The 22635-nt window shown below is 30.4% G+C and overlaps 1 protein-coding gene across 3 annotated transcripts in view; it reads right to left on the bottom strand.

Moving 5' to 3' along the window:
- LOC143044417 (uncharacterized) overlaps positions 1 to 22635 on the bottom strand; it is a 28505-nt gene that overhangs the window by 5627 nt on the left and 243 nt on the right. The window contains exons 2-20 of one of the 3 annotated variants that reach the window (XM_076216423.1): positions 20329 to 20448; positions 19754 to 20044; positions 17638 to 17826; positions 17145 to 17423; positions 16187 to 16436; positions 15584 to 15616; positions 11218 to 11385; positions 10574 to 10644; positions 9620 to 9761; positions 9007 to 9044; positions 8324 to 8497; positions 7616 to 7848; positions 6935 to 6984; positions 4366 to 4407; positions 3209 to 3276; positions 2701 to 2760; positions 2008 to 2125; positions 789 to 910; positions 242 to 427 (exon numbers count right to left, since the gene is read on the bottom strand). In XM_076216423.1, the coding sequence (XP_076072538.1) occupies positions 242 to 427; positions 789 to 910; positions 2008 to 2125; positions 2701 to 2760; positions 3209 to 3276; positions 4366 to 4407; positions 6935 to 6984; positions 7616 to 7848; positions 8324 to 8497; positions 9007 to 9044; positions 9620 to 9761; positions 10574 to 10644; positions 11218 to 11385; positions 15584 to 15616; positions 16187 to 16436; positions 17145 to 17423; positions 17638 to 17826; positions 19754 to 20044; positions 20329 to 20430 (2616 nt within the window). In that variant the 5' untranslated portion in view covers positions 20431 to 20448. The remainder of the gene's footprint in view (positions 1 to 241; positions 428 to 788; positions 911 to 2007; positions 2126 to 2700; positions 2761 to 3208; positions 3277 to 4365; positions 4408 to 6934; positions 6985 to 7615; positions 7849 to 8323; positions 8498 to 9006; positions 9045 to 9619; positions 9762 to 10573; positions 10645 to 11217; positions 11386 to 15583; positions 15617 to 16186; positions 16437 to 17144; positions 17424 to 17637; positions 17827 to 19753; positions 20045 to 20328; positions 20449 to 22635) is intronic. The other 2 variants (XM_076216425.1, XM_076216424.1) reach the window with 2 other exon arrangements.

Here is a 22635-nt window from a genome sequence, read left to right as displayed (position 1 = left end):
ATACCACAACTTTGATATGGATAAAAAAACAAGGTGAACAGTTCTTCAGTGAAAGATATAACATGTTACCTTGCCTTGAAGGGAAGTAATCTTGCTCTTGTCAAAATAACACTTGGCCAATTTATTGCTATGCCATATGAAAAATTGCTAATATCTTTATCAAATAAGTGATAATATGAATAGTATTTATATTCCATATGTCCTAAGCTTTTACTATATCATAGATTCATAACCTACAAACCTTTGCTTTGACATGTGTATCATTACTGAACTCTAATGACTGTTTCAGTTTAAATCTGGCATTTTCATCTGACACACAGAGTCTTCCCAATAAAACAGAGGCTTCAAATGAGATCTGATCGTCTGGGTCGGGATTACAGCAGAAATGACTCAGCACTTTTACAAGCTCTGGGAATGTATTGATTGACTACAATAAAATTTAATTTACATAAGCATGCTCTTTAAGGTAAATACAGTAAAATATGACAACAGAATAAAGATAAACTTACTCCACAATTAAAATTAATCACATTTGTTTAAAATAAAACAACAACAAAAGGAGAAGGTACATTTAGACAATTTTTGGCTCAGATGTTTGTGTTGTGTTCTTTGACAGGTGAACCTTTCTGATCCTGTGTTTTGTTCTTTGACCTATGACCTATAACCTATATATATTTACCTTATTAACATACTGGACATTTTTACGATTAATCATGGTACTGATTAAGTCTAGTCTGACCTCTGTGTTATGTTCTATGACCTATGACCTATAACTTATTTATATTTACCTTATTAACGTACTGTACATTTTTACCATCAATCATGGTACTGATTAAGTCAAGTCTGACCTCTGAATTACCTATCACCAGGTATTTTAGAATGACTTGTATAACTTCCTCTTCCCACCATCCTGAAGAGTAACAAATATATATGTTAGTATTTTTTGTTCTATAAGGAATTTTATGTTGCTGGCAGGTCATTTGTAGTCTACAGTATATTACATTTATTTTAAAACATCTGGTCTAAACTGATATTAATAGGCTATTCCACTGGGCTATTCAATGCTTAAGATATAGTATAGATATTTGTCTTTATTGCAATATGTGTTTTGAAAAAAGATATAAAGGGGCAAAAGTCTAGAGCAGTTAAAGTGATGCCACCAAAGTTCAAATTTGATTTGTGATATGTGTTTATAAACATTGTATTTATAAACATTAACACATTCCCCATTTCCTTTCTAAATTTTATATAAGTTTCATAACATTTGGTTGAGGCAAAATAAAGTTAGAGAACAGAAACTAAAAATTCAGCAATTTTTCCACTTATAAACGGCAAACTTGATCTGTGTTATGTGGTATTAAGCAATGTGTATAAGTTTCGTAACATTTGGTTGAGGCAAACTTAAGTAAGAGAACAGAAACCAACTTTGAGACAAAAACGTATCGTTGCTGGGCTTCTAAAATGTTGTATATGACTTTTTTGGCTAAAAATACTTTTTGACGTCAATGGTCTGGGCGGGAGAAAACCTTTGGTATTACAGAATAGCATACAGTTAGACCAATCAAAACGTTTGAAATAAGACATATAACAAAATTGCCAGTGTCAGTTGTTTGTAAAGTTTGCTTACAAAATGTTGTATGAAAACTTGAAAATCGTTGTATAATGACTTTGGGAATAAAACAATTGTATATTTTTTTACTTTTGTGAAAATAATTTAAGTTCTCAGATAATCAAGAAATGTCAAAGTTTTTAATTCACTGTTATCTACAGAAATGTTCAAGTTCACATACAACATTTTGGAAGCATGCATTTTGTCAAAATATTCAAAGCCTGTTTGTGGGATTTTTTTTTCTTGTTTTTTTTTATTTACAACATTTTGGAAGCCAAGCGACAGTATGTATGTACAGACGGACAAGGGAAAACTTAATTCTCCTTTGCTATGGCGGGGGTATAAAAAGTTCAATCCAGTTTAACCTTCCAATATGTAGAACCAGCTGATTAACCTACCGACAAGTATAAGAGATTTAGCAGCTTCATATCTAACTCTCTGTTCTTCGTCTAATTTCATTCTTTCTTTCAAAGCATATATCACAGTAGCATCTCCACATCTTAGCAAACCTAGATGCTGCAAATATAAACAAAACAAATCCACGTAATTTTGACTTATTGATGGGTGTTTAGCTCTATTATAAACTGCAAATCATGTAAAGCAAATAATTTTAGAAAGCTATTCATATTTGTAACTGTGATATATGGTGGGTTTGGCTATTATTTTAGGTCTCTTTTGGTAATAGAGCTCTTCATGTGTTTCATAAATAATTGGTTTTCAAGTGTTATGCATTAAGCTTCCAGGAAGAAGGCAAATCCTGAAAATGGCTTTGGATGCATAAAATTTATAGTGTTGTTTTCTAAGCAAAATACAAGCACATTCTTGATATATTTTGACAAGGTGGTCAATGTCATCACAAAAAAGACAGTTTCACATGTACATTTTGCCATGTCTGGGCATATCATAGCTGACTATAAGGTATTTGTTTTCTTCATTTCTGAAGGCCATATGGTAACCTTTAGTTGTTTTCATGCATGTCATTTGTAGATATTTGTTTCATAGGCAATCATACCACATCACCTTATTTCTATATAAACAAGACATATCCTAACTATTGATGGGATATATACCTACAGTTATAAGATCCTTACCTTTGTAGCATCAACTCTTTCATCTGTTCTTTCAGAAGTCAAATTATTGTGAACAATAGTCTACAAAACAATTACATTATTATAACCAAAATCATATCTGTGTTTATATAAGTTTCCATAGCATGCGTTCGGGTCATTTTTATCATTTTTGTTTGTTTTTGTAATTTGGTGCTAAAACTATAGCGTGAGAAAGAACTCAAGTAAAGCCAATGTCAAATTGCCAGGAAAAAGATTAATTTCTCAAATATGCAATGCTGATCTGAATATGTAATTACAAATGTTGAATTATATCTTGTTATATTCATATTGTCTTGAAGATGCCACACTAAGTGGTCAAACTTTTCAATCACATTAAAATTGTATCTTTGCCGTAACAAGGATGATGATGTCTTTCTATAGTTTGTATTTATGAAGTTTGCAGACTTTGGTCTCCATCCTGATCATTCTTTCAACTTGTACCCCCAGAAGGTGTTGGTTCACTTGACTCATTCATTTGTATTATGTTTACCTTTACTCTTTCCCATTTCAAACCAGCATACTCCTGGCTCTTAGGCTTCAGTTTATTCCAACTACTTGCTGTAAAAAAAAAAAATCTCCAGTAACATATATATTCAGATTATGAGACACCCCCCCCCCCCTATAAAAAAAACAAACACATTTTTTCCTTTTTAAGGAATTATAAGCGATCATATCAGTTTCTATTTCTGGACCTGCAATGTGTACAACTTTGACTTTTAACTCAATGAATCATTTACAGGCAAACATATCATCAGCAAATTCAAAGCAAGAGCAAAAATTGTGAATTTAAGATAACCCTATAATTGTGTCATCAATGTATGACATGCACTTTAATTGCAAATTCTAGGTGGACTCTTTTTTAGTAATCCCTTGATCACTAACAAATTCAATATGACTAATCAAAGCAATGAAAAGTTATTAACAAAATTCAACCACACTCTATAATAATAAAATTTAAAATCTTAACAATAATAAACATGTTACAAAGAGGCAGAAGACATAAAATTGATATTCAAACTCATACATCGTGAATCAATGACAAACTATAAATACCATGGCAAAAAAACATAATACAACCAAAAGACAAACAATACTATACAAAACACAACATAGAAGCTAAAGACTGAAAAATAAGTTAGTTAATAATTAATTTCTTACACTTATATATTCTAGCTGAGATTTTGTTGTTGTTATTTAGTTAATGATGCAAGCAATAAAATGTAAACAACCATATACCAATGAAAAAGGAAATAAGGTAAAAATCAGTTAAGACAGCAACCTAACAGCACAAAATACCTCCCACTGATATAGATTTCAACAATGACTAAGGGTTTACGCTGTACAGCAAGCTCTAAACCCTAACATTCAGGTAAAGCATGTATTTTAGCAAAAAACGAGAATTATTTAAAAAGTGTGGAAATATGTTAATATCCAAGTTAAACTAAAGTTAGCAAACTACTTTAACAAATCTGCAAATGAAAAATTGGTATTAATAAATAGAATGTTCTACAATTAAAAAAGTCTACATTAAACTGTGAAAAGCACATGTACATAATATAATAAACCCAGCCAAAAAAGAATCAAAACTATATTCAAACACTATATACATAGATCTAAAATAAAACAGCTATCACCAGCCTAGTTTACCTTCACTGCTATTGTCATCAGCATTCTCTTGATTTTCCTCCTCTAAAAACAATCCAGTATTTTGTATTCAAAAATCCTACTTTTTTCAGTTTTATTACTCTATAGATTTCAAGACCTTATGATTATCATATGAAATTGTGATTATATCATGGAATGATAACACTATGCTTAGGTTAAGTTAACATTTCAAGATCATTTTTTTCAATTTTCCATAATTAAAATGATTGAAAATATTCAATACTAAATTGTACATTAATTCAAAGTTTTTACAGTGACTTGACTGTAAGTGTTGCTTTCCACCAATTGCAGTTCATTCAAAATTTTGACCAAATTGCAATTTGTTTTATTAAACTAAATTGTTCAACTGGTCAGAAATTTGAACCAACTGCTATAGAAAACCACAGTCAAGTCGTGAAAGTGCAAGGTGTTACAGTGCTTATCCAGTGACCTTTGGGGTATCACAATAGCAATGGCCAAAACAGTTTACCAAATTGCAGTTAGATTTCTTCTCCAACTAACTGATCAACTGGTATAATGTTTTAGCAGATTGCTCAAGTGAAATGTTGTTAGTATGAAGTGAGTGCTGTGAAATCAAAAGTAATACTTACCATCCAGATCCAGTTAGTTGATATCTTTGTCAATTGTTTCAAACACAAAAATGACTTACTATAGTATGAGTCACTGAATAAGAAGGTCTAATTTTGACATGGAAACTTCTATCATAAATAGATTTTATAAACAAATAGTTCAAACCATTGTTTTGTAGATGTATATTTTATAGCTTTATCTTTTAAGACAAAGTTATTGCGTAATTATGATTCATATAATATTTTCTATACAAATTACTGATCTGCTGGCATTAAAGGGAAATAATTTTTATTGAGTTATTGTACACTAAAAAATTAATCAATGATACCTGGCTTCTGATTTTGCCTACAATTTTTTTCAAAATTTTAATCATCTTAAAAATAAATTTCATTGTTTCTTTTCAAAACAGAGGATAAAAGTTTAATAATCATAAAAGTAATGTTACAAACAAATTAAATGAGGAAAGTTGATATTTGTCAAACAAAAATTGTGACAACATTTTGCTGATTTTCAGTAATGTAAATTATTTCCCTTTAATGGTAGCAGATAAGTAATTGCTTTAGAAAAAAAAATCCAAATTACAATTATGCACTAACTTGTAGTTGGAAAACGGAGCTATTAATTATAGACTTACAAAACAATTTTTTCAACTATTTATTTATAAAATCTATTTATGATAGAAGTTTCCATGTCAAAATTAGACCTTCTTATTCAGTGACTCATACTATAGTAAGTAATTTTTGTGTTTGAAACAAATGACAAAGATTTCAACTAACTGGATCTGGATGGTAAGTTTTACTTTTGATTTTACAGCACTCACTTCATACTAACAACATTTCACTTGAGCAATCTGCTAAAATATTTTACCAGTTGATGAGTTAGTTGGAGAAGAAATCTAACTGCAATTTGGTAAACTGTTTGAGCCATTGCTATTGTGATACCCCAAAGGTCACAGGATAAGCACAGTAAAATAAAACATACTTATTACTTGATTTATTTCACTTGACTGGGCAGAGTTAAAACGTTCGCTCATCATTGACCAGTCCATCTACTGATAGGTGTTTTGGGATAAACTCATCAATGAAGTGTCCAGTTATGGTCATTTGGTGACACTGATAGGTGATTAGAAATCAGTGATAATTATAACGGGAATCATCCTTATCACACACATCTTCAAATAGACTGTCCTTATGTAAATTAAAAAATAAACTCCGCCCGATCAGTTGAAATAGTATTGATAATACAATCCTATAATTTTTTTTTCTTTCGAAAAGTATTCTATATTCATAAGAATCACACATTATGTGAATAAGAACATTTCATATTCAGTAAAATATTTGTGAAATTGCAATATGTTTGTAGGAAGGGGAGATAATCTTTTTTGGTTTCAAAAAATCTTTATTCAAAAGAATAGTATTTTAGGTTATCTCCCCAAGGAAACTTATCAATAGCATATTGTTATTTCACACATATTTTACTGAATATATGATGTATTATTTTAAATGATATATGATTCTTATAAATATAAAATCCTTTTCGAAAGAAAAACTATATAAAAGCTTAGTTTGGACATTTTTATAGCAATTCAAAATAAAACATTTTACCTTTAGTATGGTAATAGCTATAATATAACTATACAGATTGATAGACAAATTTAGTAATAACATCATTAAAGTAGAGTTAAAGTCTTATAGGATTGTAAGTATATTTTATTTTATCACCTTGCACTTTCACATTTTGACTGAACAATTTGTTCAATATTCTGACCAGTTGAACAATTTGATTTTATAAAACAAATTGCAATTTGGTCAAAATTTTGAATGAGTTGCAATTGGTGGATAGCAACACTAACAGTCAAGTCACTGTAAAAAGATAGGTTTCCACATTACAGTTTCTGTTTCATTTCACTTTTCCAACATAAGGATAATTTTTTCTTCATTAATTGATTTAGTTATCTCCCCCTCCATCAGTATTTACTAACCTTGAGACATCTTGGTATCCATTCTCACTACTAATGGTCTTGATCTGGCTCTGGAAGAATATAATGTAATTAACTTATACACTGGATATGAAACAATCAATAAAAGAATTCAGATAGCATGAAAAATCAGACTAACTATCTGGACTTCATTTTCTAGGGGGATTTGGTTGATTATATTGGGAATCACTGCAGCATGACAGGAGTTATGAAAAGTTCTGGATCCGCCATTGTATTGCGTTATTTGTTGCTAGCTTCAAAACTTTGTAGCGTATTTAGTTGATAGCTTGATTGCAACTTATCTTTTAAACACTTATCCAAACATTTTATTTTCTATAAAATAATAATAATTTTAAGCTATGATATCTGTAGTTAAGTTTTCTTATCAAGGTAACTCCATTCGCTGATGGATATATGCTATGAATCAGTTTATAAGGATATAAGTGTAAATCCTCTTCAATTCTTGATAAATAAAGATTCCACAATTATTTAAACAGATAAAACAACGATCAAAATCTTTGTCATTTTAATTCAATATGTTTGTATTTTTAATACAAAGAAATCTTAAAACTGATCCACAAAAATAAGTCATTGTAAAAATAAGTTTGATTCCACAATAGATATAAGAAGATGTGGTATGAGTGCCTATGAGACAACTCTCCGTCCAAGTCATGAAAGTAATACCTGTCAGATTTAGGTGTGCTGACAATGCTCTGTTCCTGTTGTAACATTAGTCTGAATTTCTTCTCTGTTGTACTGGGTCCCTTCCTTCTACCTTTCACTTTCTCTTTATACAGAGTTAATCTGGTTTCCTGTGCAAGTTTACCCTGGTCACAGACACGAACAGCAGGTTTACGTTTAACAGGATCAGGATCTGTGAAGGTTTCTGCCAACCTGGGATACTCTTTTCCTCTTGTCTAAATCAAAATAAATTTTTTAGAACCTGAATATTGATGCAGGTAATTCAGATAAGTAAAACAATTTCAACATCAAATTAAGATACATTTAGTAACAGTTTGTCAAAGTAAGCATGGCCAGAAAAACGAATTGGATTGTCATTTCTTTGCTGAAATTCACAATTCATCATTTAAGACTAACAATAATTTATAGTATTACAATTCTTTTTTACTTTTCATATGACATGCAAATATTTCTAACATAAATTAATATGAAAGATATTATATATAATTGAGCCATTATAGGAATTAAGCAAATAAAATTTTGAGCATGGCAGTGTTCAATTAAAAGTGCTTTTCTACCATCCCTCCATTTTTCTTGAACGGCGCCTAAACAGAGTTAATCAAAATCAAATTGTTTTATGTATCAAATTTTGATTCTAGGAAGCAACATTTTTACTTTACATCTCATTAAACCAAGCTTAATACTACTCACAGTTCTAGTTAAAGGTAAAACATCTGGAGGAGGTATTGGTTTAGGATAGTACACTATTGGAGGAGATTTCCTGTTATTCAGTAATCTCTTTGGCATTTTAATGGGTATGGCTGGCTGTACAGACATCATTCTGGATATCTCACTTGGTAAACAACTAGTGGCAGCTGTCTGATTCTAAAATCAAGAAAATTTTGGTCAATATGTATGGTTAGGCAACTGCCATATTGAAATTTAGTACAGATAATATATTTTTTTATAGTATTTAAAGACAGCTCTTAATACAACTGTAACATGCATATTCAGGATGATAACATTTTTTTTTATAGAACTAGACTGAATCCTTAAGTCAACACTTCAATGTGCTAGCTAATAATGCAGAGGTCAACAGCATGCTTGGAAGACAAATAAAAAAAATTAAAATGTGGAAACATGTAATTTTCAATAAGTTTTGAATATGGAATATCAATTGATCAAAAGTATAGTCATATTTGTGTGATAATGTTAACAGTAACCCTAAGGTTGCTTCTATGCTTCTCTTACAGCACATTTGATTCTCTATTGCATTGATCAAGACCTTCTATTTCTTGTCAAAACCCAGCACAGCAGTATATAAATATTATTGTTAATATTTTCAGTGCATCAACTGCTTTTCGTTCTTCGCATTTAAAACACAAAACACCTACCCTTGTTGAACCAACCATTGTACTTTCTTTACTCATCACTGAAAAGCAAAATAAAAAATCCTAATTTGTAAATCATTCATAAAAACAATTGAAACAAACAATACCATACAGGATTTGAGGATAAAAATTGATTAAAAAATATATCACCAAACTAGATCACATTTTTATTTAGGGGCCAGCTGAGGAATTTTCTCTCTACTTTGAAGACCAATTGTTATATACTCTTTGTTGTCTCTTTGACATATTCCCAATTTTCATTCTCAATTTTATTCAAAGGAAAGACAATGAAAGATTAAGTCAAAATGATTAAGCAGAAAGACAAGCAATTTCTTTTTGAACTTTTAATTTGTGAAGCTATTTCAGAAAATGAATTGTCAAATGATGTTGTGTGAAAATATCTGAATCATAAGTATATTTGATCAGAGTTAGAAATAAATAAACATGCTTAAAGTATAAATTGAGGCAAAGAGACTTTCCTTTTGATGTCAATCTTAAGAAAGCTGTTTTGTTTCATTGAGTTGTTGGATTGCTGTCTCATTGACAAATCAAACACAATTATTTTATTCATAAGTCTACAGTAAAAAAAAATCTATCAAACTTAGTTTGCACTTACTTTCTCTGTTTTGAAAGATGAGTGACTGGGACCTGGTCCTCTCATTTTCTACCTTTGTTGGTTTGACAGATAACATTGTAGCCTGGTACACTTTGTCATACATTCTGTATACTCTCTTGGCCAGCTTATCCAAATCTCCTTTCTGTAAAATAAATATCAATACAATTTGTGTACAATTATAAACGTTTCCTCTCTAAAAGAATATTCTCTTGAAGTGACTAAAGTGATTGGCTTTAAAGATAAGTTTTACAGTCCAATTGCAATGTCCATGTTTCCAACAAATTCCATAAAATTTAAGGGTTTTTTTAATATTGCATTAATTTAGCGCTTAACAACAATCCTAAATTGTTAAAATCTGTGTCCTATTACTTTTGTAGAAAAAGATTTTCTACCATACTTAAATCAAACTGTGTTTTGAATTAGAGTTTTTGTTTAAGTTTGTAACCAAGATTTGTTTTTTTCTCAATCGATTTATGAATTTCGAACATCGGTATTTTACTGTTGCCTTTCTTTGTACACATGCAAACACTCATAAAATTTACTTTTGATTACTGCTAACTGACTTGTCCCTCTCCTAACAATATAATAACATTTAATGTAAAACTCTCTTTATAGCTACAGCTGATTTTCCAACGATACTAATCATTACAGAATCCAGTATTTACATCTGATTTATTCATCAGCAATTTCTTTAAGAATCGTTTTTCAAAACAATGATTCATTGTACTGTCTTTCACTTTAAAGTAATTAAATCATATTTATATTGTTCCTGCATTGAATTTTTCTATTGATATTTCAAAGAACTTCAAAATTAATTGCTAGAAAATTGATTAACACTAATCAAAGTTAATTATCTCTAACTTTAATTGCAAATCAATAGTCAGTTAAAGAACAAATTCACTTTTTTCCGATAATGATTTTTAACCAAATTTATTGCTCATAAATAATACTTACATAAACAGTGGAAACATCGATTTCATGTTTTTCAAGCTTTCTCCAGGGAAGACCTTCAAATTCTTTCTCATCTGAAACACAGAATACAGACAAATAGAATGTTTCTTGTTGGAACCTACCAACTTCAATATACAAATTGTTTGTTCCCTTTTTTTTCAATGAGAAAAATGAAAAATATTAGAACTATCAATCAACTAGAAAAAAATCAGATTTAAAATCAGATTTTTTTTTTATTAAATCGATGAGATAAGGGAGATAATACCAATTTATTTAACAAAAAGTTGTACAGAAATTTATTGGGTCAATATAAGCCAGTCAAATTTCAAGAAATAACTCTAAATACTTGCAGGAATGATACCAGCTGATTCCAGCAAAAAAGGGTCATAAATGTGCTTAATGGGAAAAAAAAGTGCCTAGAGTAGAGAGACAAATTTAGGCAATATAGTAATGGTGTACTGACATAAGAGGTCTCAAAACAAGGGAGACAAATTTAATTAGACAATTTTATACCAATAAATTGTATTTTTCTTTTAATAAAATAAGACTTTTATCCTTTAGAGGGTTTCATTTTCTATGGTCCCAATTTATCCTAATTTATTGAGAATACAGATGATCAAGACTTTTATGAAGTTTATGAGACTTACATTTTTGTAGAAAACTACCCGGTACAGCTAGTGGCATCTGATGATAAGACAGAGGATCTAACTGTAACATAACATCATAATGTTCTCCATACTCAAATCTGTGATGTTCTGATTGCCAGTACTCCAATACAACATCTCGGTCTTCTTCTTCTACATCTCTTAAAAATGCTGAAAATATATTCATTAGGTGAACTTAATGTTATTGATATATATAGTGTTTTTGAATCAAATTTAATGTAAAATTGCATCATATCATTTAGGGACAAATTATACCAGATTAAATCTTCTAAATTAATAATCTAGTATTTAGAAACAGACTTTTGTAAAAAATAATGGAGTACATGTATAATAGATTTTAACTGAGTAAAGTCTGAGTTGTTATCTCTGTCTAAAATAATTACAAAAACACTTGCACATTCTTATATTGGAAACAGGATAAAAAACATTTCAAAATTAGTTAGAGGCCTGGTATTGAACATCCAAGATTCTACAGGAAATTAGAAACATGTGTTAGGAAAAATGCATTAACAAAATATGTACATAAATCTGCTTAGACAATTTTTCATTTAAAGTACAAGCTATTTAATCTTAACTTCTCCTAAGCACAGCTTTATATAAGAAATCTGTTGAAACAAGAATGTGTCCATAGTACACGGATGCACCACTTGCACTATCATTTTCCATGTTTATTGGACCGTGAAATTAGGGTAAAAAATCTAATTTGGCATTTAAATTAGAAAGATCATATCATAGGTAACATGTGTACTAAGTTTCAAGATCATTGGACTTCAACTTCATCAAAAACTACCTTGACCAAAAACTTTAACCTGAAATTTGTACTATCATTTTCTATGTTCAGTGAACCATGAAATTGGGGTCAAAACTCTAATTTGGCATTAAAATTAGAAAGATCATATCATAGGGCACATGTGTACTAAGTGTCAAGTTGATTGGACTTCAACTTCATCAAAAACCACCTAGACTAAAAACTTTAACCTGAAGAGGGACAGACGGACGGATGGACGGACGGACGTACAGACCAGAAAACATAATGTCCCCCTACTATCGTATGTGGGACATAATAAAAAGAATTATCAGCTCAATTATCATTGAAATTTTAGCTAATAACTTCTTAACCCTTTCCTCCATAATGATGCCTTTTGACGCCAACCCCCTTACTCCATAATGACGCCTTTTGACGCCTGTGTAGTACCTCAGTTGAAATGCTTTGACTTAAAAATGTCTGCATCAGACATCATGAGAATATCTGACTTGAATTTCATTGATGAAATATTTGTTTTCACAATGCATTAACACTTTAAACCAGATGATATTTTTTTACTGAAAAAAATCCTATGCGAATCAAGTTTATTAAAAAAATAAATCCATGGAAGAAAGGGTTAATAAACTCATCAGGCATGCAATTTTCACATCATAGCTATTCACTCACTCACTGTTTTAATGTCAATATGTTTATTAAAATATCACAAATATATAGTATCATTTAGTATCATTGATTTCAGTCATAAAGAATCTTAACACAGAAATTTATCACAATCACTGAATCATAAGATGTAAATCAAGGCAACTCAAATGTTTATTTTGAAATTTATTTACTGATATAATTACCATCATAATTTTTTTTAGATAAAACTTAAGCACATAAATTCTGTAACAAATCAAGATACATATTTTGGTTAATGTACATGCTATCTGCAAATTTACAACAGTTTTTAGTTGACTAAAGTAATTTTATGCGAAAATTGCAGAAAGTATTCTATCAAAATTATCAATTGATAAATTAAAAAAACAATTATTTGTAAAAAAACTTATTTAGTTCAATTAATGTTCACTTCTGTCATGCAGCTGACATGCATTTCTTACCATTATGGGACCTCTGATTTAAACTATTTGGAAATTCTGTAAAAATATATTTGGTAACCTTTAAATATGATCCTGAGACTCCCATATCAGCCCGGGCATTAGTTGAGGTGCTGATATGGGTCCAGGGATGATACCTAGGCCAATATAGAAAAGGCCATGTATTAATCTCTATATCTGATACTTCAAAAAATAAAGAAGATGTACACCAGAAGCTGATATGGATTAACTCCCCAGTCCGATACAGCCAAATCAACCCGGGTAGTGATGTCATTGGGCTTATACAGATTATCAGTCTTGTTTTATTCTGGTCGTTTACACATATGCAAAAAACACTGTATTAGGCATGTAGTATATTCTAATGCAATATGACATGTAATATCACTTTCTTTGGTTTGGATGACTTCTGCCATCAGTTCCTGATGATGGTTAATGATCAAAGACATCACCAATAATGTTAAGAAGTCGACACTTGCAAGATATTTACAATGATAAAGTTCGAACATTTTAAAAGTATTGCATTAGAATCACGAGAATAGAAATAAAGTATTATGCTTGAACTGTTGTCACCATCAAATGGATTCAATAATTGTAAGTATTCGTTTTATTGACTCACCTATATGTCGATATTAATAGTGTATTTGCAACTGTCAAATCCCTAACTGATAGTTGTGAGTTTTCAAATAGATTTCTTTTATTCTTAAAGTAACATCTGGATGGAAAATATTTCATTAATCCCTCATCACATTTTCCCATAGAAAAATACATCTATGAGTGACTTTGTATTTCTAACACTTATTTATATAAAACCTTTTTATAAAGGTCTTTAATAAAAACAAGCAAAATATTGTATAAATTTTCAATTGTATCATTAAGTACTTTGTATAAAGGCCATTAATAAAAACAAGCACCATGTTTGTAACTCTCTTCCCACTCGCCAGCATTTGTTTTCAATATGGTTAGTAATTATAGCACACACCATTGATCAAATAATATTCAAACATAAAATTGCAGTAAAAAATTAAAGCTTACAAATAACTATATCAACTTTCAGAGTTGGTTCAGCAGGACTGTGTAAATCATGAAGCTTGTACATTAAAAAACAAAATGTGGTCATTAAGCTAAGGCGCTAGGCCAGTGCTAAACTCAATTGTCAAGGACAAGCAAAAATGTATTGATGAAGCTGTTTTTCATTGGTAACTGAATATTTATCTCAATCCTTGCATAGGCTGATCCAGGCCCCACCCCACCCCCCCTTTTTCATGGAAAAAAATTTGGTTTATTATATAGGGAATCAACGAAGCATGATCGGAGCGAGGCCTCTTTATAAAAAGTTTAGGATCCACCTTGAGGGATTCGCCACTGCCTTGTTTGTTTATTCTTAAAAATGTGTATTTTGTTGCTTTGTGACAGAAATCGTTGTTTGATGTTTTTAAAGTTCAACATCTTTTTTTTCAGAAAAAATGACAACATATGCTGACACACAGTAAGAACACATTTTGTGTGGTGTGGTAATTTGAAAGGATACTATGATCTTAAAAGTGTACATTTAATGATAGTTTTAGAAACTGAAGTTCCTCAAAAACTCGTTCAACATGCAATTTTTTTGTGTGGACAACATTCAATACAATTTTTTTACTGTGGGCAAAAATACATGTTAGTTTATGTATCTATGTAGTGGAGTCAAAAAAAGTACATTTAACCATGCACACATTTTTGAAATGGGTCAAAATGAGAATTAAAAGCATATTTTTTATAATATCTCCTTATGCATCAAACAAAATGTGCTTCAGTCAATGCTTTTACAGGTCAAAAAAGATATCCCAAAAAAGTTTAATTCTTAATAAATCTTCTGAATATAATAGACCAGTGGCGGATCCAGAACTTTTCCTAAGGGGGGGCCCGCTCCAGTCATGCTTCAATGATTCCCTATATAATCAACCAAATTTTTCCCACGAAAGGGGGGGCCCGGGCCCCCCGGCCCCCCTGGATCCGCCTATGTAGACGTTCCACTGTGTACAATATTTTCATTCTTTCGAAAATCAATACTACATATAATAACTTAGTAAGGTCCTCGTTATCAGATCCTCGTTATCAGATCCTTGTTATCAGATCCTCGTTATCAGATCCTTGTTATCAGATTTGTAATTTTTAATTATCCCCAAGAGCAACATATTTCTGTAATCAACTGCAAAAATCTTAACAAGTAACCTAAACAATTCTGCACAAATCATTTTATGATTCAGCTTGTATAACAAAAATCAGATACGCTTTGTATAGTTAAAAAATTGCAATAACACACATCTCGTTCAGATATTCTTTCAAAAGCAAGTTGAAATCCCATATCCCATAAGCAATTTCTAGTTTAGGATTTTTTTTAATACATGTACATATCATATGATATAGATTTCCCATGATCCAACATAAACAACAGCCAATTGTATTAATACAATGTATACATATAAGCTCTCATCGCACACTTTACCTGGTTTGAACTTTTTCTGTTTATAAATCTTAACTGCCAAATGTTAAAAAGTAATATTATAGTAGCTCTTCATATAGTATAAAATTAGATTTTTCATAACTTCTTTTGAACATGTTTTAAACAGACATTATCCTAATATCAAAACTTACAAACTTATATCAACTTAAAATTAATGGCACACACTTTTTTGGCCATTGGTGAAGAATCTTTCTTTAATGGTAACTAATGTTGTCTGTTATATATTCAGACATTGAATAACCAAAGTTCTTAATTTAACAACAGAACATGAACAATGTTGTTGGCCTTAGCATAACAACTTATTTACAGGATCAAAAACAATCAGTTAATCGCTAGAGAAACAGCTCAGAACTATTGATTCCTAGAAACTCGATTCTATTCCTTATTCACACAAAGAAATTTAAGTCTTTAACATTTTTAATAGGTATGTAATCATAAATAAGAAAATCTGGTAATAAGAATTGTCTGTAGAGTGGTGCGTTTTTTGACAATTATGTAAACATGGATTTTTTTTATAGATGGCAATTTTATCAAAATTGGGAAGTGAAAAGGCTAATACATGTAATTATACAAATACTACAGTACCTTGTCGTGTGTCTTCTCTTGTGGGTGTTACTATGGTTACACGACTTTTATTTGTGACAGCAGAAACTTCTGTAAGGAATGTTTTTTCTTGCTTTTCAGCGCCATTTTTCTCTTGTGTTTCTTGTTCATCAACTGCTTCTTGTTCCTGACCTTTGACCTTATAGGGTTCTACTTCCTCTTGACCTTGAGATTTATCATTCTCTTTTTCTTCATCCTCATTCTCATCCTCTTCTTCGTCCTCATCTTCTTCCTACATCAAAAGCATACATATAAGAATAACTTCTGTGCAAAATATGTAAATTTGTGTACTTTCAATTTTCATGATATCATTTGCTGTAGCGTCTGACATAATTTTCATAGATATATTTAATTTAAAGAGAATCATGCATGTTTAGAATGCAAATAAACTCATCATAGATACCAGGATTAAATTTTGTATTTACGCCAGATGCGCATTCCTCCTACTAAAGACTCATCAGTGACTCTTGAATTCAAAAAAGTTAAAAAGACCACATTAAGTACGAAGTTGAAGAGCAAAAGGGTGGATAACATCCAAAGGAAAATTATATATATCATATTATATGCATATTCAGGATGATATTTTTTTATGTTAAATTATATTTGTATTAGAAAACGCTATATTTGTTAAATGTCTTCAATTGTTTTTTTGTGACTGATCATCAAATGACCTCTCTATCTTGAAGTGAGCGTGCCCCAATGAGATATAGACATTTTGTTTTTTCTGTATTTATAGAATATGAAACTCTTGCATCACAAGTCTCCATAGTTAAGTAAACACAAAAATTAAACTAATTATACATAATTGGTTGAATATCAATTGTTTCAGATGTTCCTAGAAAATAACAAAGTTTGAAGTATCAATTAAAATCTTTATGATTCTGAAACTGTGCATTATGTAAAGAACTAAAATTAACACTGATTTGAGTTAATACTCTACCTGAACTGTAGCTGTTATTACAATTGGTTGGGGGGAACTGGTCTGTATAAATTCTTTCTTCTGGAATACAGAAGGCAGTTCACCTAACTGGTCTCCTGCTTCTGACTGTCCTGAACTGGTATCTTTTCTCTCCGAAGAACTAGTACTGGATCCTTTCTTTGTACTGGATTCTATGTCAGATTCATCTGATTCCTCCTCTGTTTGTTTGTAAGCTGTAGTAGTAGGTACTTCTGATGAGGCCTCTGACATAGGAGTGTCCATCATCCCTCTTTGTCCTCTCTGAGTAAAAAATTGTAGGTTATCTCATTATCATATTACATGTTATTTGTTATAATTACATTCATTTGCATGTTTTAAATATAGTATTGAACATAATTATAAAGTTTAATCAGCATAAACGGCAGTCTAATTCTCAATTTTAAATTTTTAGTATTATATTTTTCAGATGGGATTTGTCTGAACCCCCAGACACCCCAGGCTAAGGGTACTGTACCTGTAGTTCTTGTAAATCTTCTGATCCACTGATAGATGGTGTATACAGTGAACTAGGACCTTCATCATCTGAATAACCTGGTCTCTGGCTAATGGGAGGAAGTCTCTGTTCACTAAAGTCCTCACTGTCTGATCGAAAGGTTACAGCTGTTGTGTATGTTTTATGAGATTGTCTTAGTCCAGTTTGACCCTATAAATTATATACAATATATGTGTTAAAATGACCTCAGTTTTTTTTGTTTTTTTTATAAAATACAGATGTGTAAAATAACTTAAGAAGACAAAATGTTTTCATGGTGAAAAATAAATGTTAAAATAATAGCTTAACCAGTTTTACATTCACAATGCATGACCAATTCATGATAGATAAAAAGTCAACTTGTCTTCATACTAATAGATAAGATTTTTAGTACCAAAAATCAGCACCCTTTCATCTAAATGGGAATAAAACAGAATTATATGGAAAAAAACATTAATAGCCTAAATGTTAGTTGTACAGTTTTGAGCCAATGATCATGATGATAGTTTTGTATAAATTTATCAGAACCAAAAAAAATTGGTGCTACATTGTATTATGTTGTATGTAGCTAAAAAATAATGTCATGCAAATATTGACAAGTTCACACCACATCCTTAGACAATGAGGCTCTGGTACTAAATTAAATACATTTGTAACTGGAGTTATAGATTTAAATTGCAATTTTAAGATTCTATTAGTTAAATCTAAAATTGATCATTTTATAACAAAAAGGAATGAGATTAGTTACCTAATATGCATATCTTTATTTCTTAACAGTAAAAACAGGAAACAATGGCATAATATTTTGATTAAGTCCCTATCCATAACAGTGCCTTTATATCTATGTAAAGGTGCCTTAAATGTGTATTTCTGCAACCCAAGGGTTGGCCTTAAAGTGAAACCAATCATGCTAAGAGTGCACGGCGAGAAAATGAACCTTCTCTACTCCAAATCTACAAGAAGCTCTATATATATATCACAATGTTTAAAACACTTTATAAGTTTAGTGTGTGCAAAACCCTTTTGATTTATCAGTAATACTCACAACCGTCACTTTCAAAATTTTGACAGCCTATATGATATATAGATAAACAATGTAAGGTGGTACCAAACACCTTGACTAAAATTAAAACAGAATGTTTTATTTTTCATAAAATTATGACAAAATATTTACATTGTACTTTAACCCTTTGACAAAAATATCAAAATTTCAAAAAAATTGAACCCGACACATTATCGGAAATAAATGGTTGGATATATAGCAGTTTGACAAACACTAATTTTGATTATGTAAAGCTTAATATTTCCCTAAGGCTTTTTAACAATAGAACGTGATTGAAAAGTTCAGCTGATTTAACAGAGTTATCTCCCTGTAGTGTTATGTACCACCTTTATTTTAGATGTAACACATATTCTAATTGATTTTTGTCTATTAACTTGTACTCATTGAGATTTACTCCTAAAAAAACAAATTTAGAATTACAGGAACGACTGTATAATTTTGATGTCTATTCGAAATAACCTCAACAACAACTTGCACACTTTTAAATAACCAACTACGCAGATTATTCAGTGTGCAACTCTTTTTTATGCTATTTCTTCAAAGACAGAGAAAATATTACAAATACACAAATATTTGAGGAGCTGTTTGATCAAACAGAATAGACAAGTCCATCTAAGATGGACTTAGCTTGAGTGAGTTAGAACCTTAGTTTCTAACTCATTTTTAATTTATCAGTTATAAATCAATACTGAAGCAACAAGCCAATAACCTCACCGTATTTTATGCTATCGCATCCAAAATTTAGTTTCTACATGTAAATACACAGGTCTTATTGAGCAAGTGTCTTTGTGAAGATAAGTAGATATAACATTATAGTATATGGTAAACGGTACATTTACTTTTATGGTGTTTTTTTTTACTTTTGTAAATTATATATTTTATTCAAATCTACTATTGTTTTACATGTACAAAATTAAATGTACATATGACAGAGATTAATGTTTACTCTTGAATTTTAACATGATTTTTTTTTTATTTATTCATCATTTTTTAATCATAAAATAAATTTCAACAATATATAGAAAGTGTTAATACCTGTCGCTTATTTTTACCACAAAGCGTGGCCATACGATCCTCTAACCATTTTACACGTTTACGAGCAATAGTGATTAGCTCCCCTTCTCCATGTCTGACATCTGCTCTGGCATACTGTAACTCAGCATTTATTTTATACAAGATTTTCAAGGTCAACAAAGCTTTATCTACTTTTTCTTTGATTTTCACACAGTCCTCTCTAAGTCGGTCAACCTCTTGATCTGACTTCACTACTTCTAATGCTGTGATAATCGTATGTAGTTCAGCCTGAGCATTTCTCACTATGTCTTTCTATAATAAGAGTAACAGTAATGAATAAAACATGCATAAATGTTGACTTACATGTATAGTAGTTGTTAATTTCTAAGTCATTTGGTCACTTCTGTTTAGAGTTGTCTTATTGGCAATCATTCCACATCTGCTTTTATACAAATATAAAAAAAAAATATAAAATTATTATCTGCATGTATAAAAATGATAATATTAATCTTATCATCAATAAAATGATTTTTACAAATTAGTATAAAATACAATAAAAACAGGATAAAGTTAAAACCAATTTCAATAAAATATACCTGTTCTTCTGTATGTTTATCTGAACAATGTTGGACATTATATTTTGGTTTCAGAGTAATGCCACTTCTTATTGTGGTTGGTCTGGTACTGTACATAGACATCTTGTCACCAATTATATCCTAAAAGAAAGAGAAACTATATTAGTAAAGCATGTAAATTAATGTTTATCAGATTAATCAAAAGTGTACCACAAGTAAAATTTATAATAATAGATATGAGAAGATGTGGCATGAGTGTTAATGAGACAACTCTCCATCTAAGTCACATTTTATAAAAGTACACCATTATAGGTCAAAGTATGGTCTTCAACACAGTGCCTTGGCTCACACCAAACAGCAAGCTATAAAGGACCCCAACAATTACTAGTGTAAAACCATTCAAACGTGAAAACAACTGGTCTAATCTATATAAAAAACGAGAAATGAGAAACACTTATGAACCAAACGACAACTACTGAACATCAGATTCCTGAATTAGGACATGTGCAAACAATAACAATTAATAGGCCAACTAAAAATAATAGACTTTCATCCAGATTTTTGAAAAAAAATGGGGCTGCTGGAAGGATTTATTTTTGTAATTTTATTTCATTTGCAACCCTCTTGTGTTGAGTTCTTCATATATGCAAGTGTAATAATAAGCTTATATCATGTATATACATCATTACATGTATAAGGAATCGTACATAATTTTTCAAATTCTAAAATAAATATCTCTGATTGGTAAATACTGTTCTACATAAAATTGACGCTTTAAAAAACTATTTATGGTTAACAGCCAAAACGTGGAGTAATGCTACCTTCAGCATGTTCTGTTGGACTAACTACAATGTACACCAAATTAATTTAGCTTTCTAATGGATGGTTTGTACTCCTTATAAAATGAAGCAAATGCATTGGTATGAAGCACAAGTATTATGAGTACAGAATAAAATGAAAACTCAAACAGTGTTGAAAATCATATACATGTATATATAGGGTTGGTGCATATGCAAGATGCAAGTATAATAACAATGTAAAACGTGAACTTAACAAAAAAGAAGTTGTTGTTTAATGGCTCTATTAAGGGTATTGGGACAGAAGATGTTTGCTGTTTGTCAACAAAAAACGAACGCCAAGGGTAAATCTAAGGGCTCGCTATAATAAATTGCATGTTTCTTGACTTTTTTTAACAAAATATACGGTCTTTATTACCTAACAAGTTTGTGATTGTGTCAATTTCTTTAATCCAGCCAAGTTTTGAGTACCAAGGTGTTCCACAATTCTTGCGATTTGGATATCATTCACAGTCCAAATTTCCTGACTCAAAAGTCATTGCATGAACAAAAGTCAATAGTTTTAATTTCTATATAATAATTATATCTTATAATTCAACTGAAATTCGAATAAAAAATTTGGCGCAAATGTGTAGGGTGGGAACGAAAGTGTATTGGGTGCAAATGTAAAGTCTATTAACAAGTAAAAATTTTAAAAAATTTCAGAAGGACGGGCGGGATGAAAATCTATCAATTAATTTTAATTGGCCATATACATGTAACCGGAAATTCGAAAAAAAATTCCCGGATCCCAATAGGTTCAATCCGGAGCTTAAAAACACATGATCCCAAAGTCCTGATAAAGGTCCTATTCCCCCTCCTCTTTTTTATGTCATGTATATGTTATTTATTTAATTTATAGTAAAAAAATATCGAGAACCAAATCAAAATTTTATGGGGACGAAGTCCCCAATAACAGTAGAAAATTCAATAAAAAAAAAAAAAAATCAGGAAAATTTTCCTGATATTTTCATTGTACTAATGAACTCAAAATCGTTCAATTTATTTTGTCGCGTTTTAGAATTCCCGGATCTGCGCAGAAATCTACTTCTGTTTCCATGAGACTTTTAATAAAATGTACATGTATATTTATCAGTCAAAGAAAGGACTCAATACTAATTCATTTTTAAAAATTGTTTGTTATAAAGAAAAACGTTACCTGATGACAGCGTTTCTTTGTTTACATTGAATATGACGTCATAACTAAAATAACGTCATAACTAAAATCCCTAACAACAGAACCAAAATCGGAAACGTTACGTTCTTTGTTTACATTGAATATGACGTTATAACGTCACAACTAAATCCCTAACAACAGAACCAAAATCGGAAACGTTACGGTATTTCCGTTTCTCTTTTTAACATGTTTGATTTATAAAAAAAAATCATACAGACTTCGTCCCCATTCACAGGTTATGCCTGCCTCATATTACTTCCATATCGTATCATATAATTTTTATCATATCTTCCAAGCAGTCTATATATTGTCAAG

Source organism: Mytilus galloprovincialis, chromosome 9 (genome assembly GCF_965363235.1).
Source record: "Mytilus galloprovincialis chromosome 9, xbMytGall1.hap1.1, whole genome shotgun sequence".
Taxonomy (NCBI): Eukaryota; Metazoa; Mollusca; class Bivalvia; order Mytilida; family Mytilidae; genus Mytilus; species Mytilus galloprovincialis.
The sequence above is the reverse complement of the archived record's forward strand: the minus strand, read 5'-3'. Positions and strand labels throughout refer to the sequence as shown.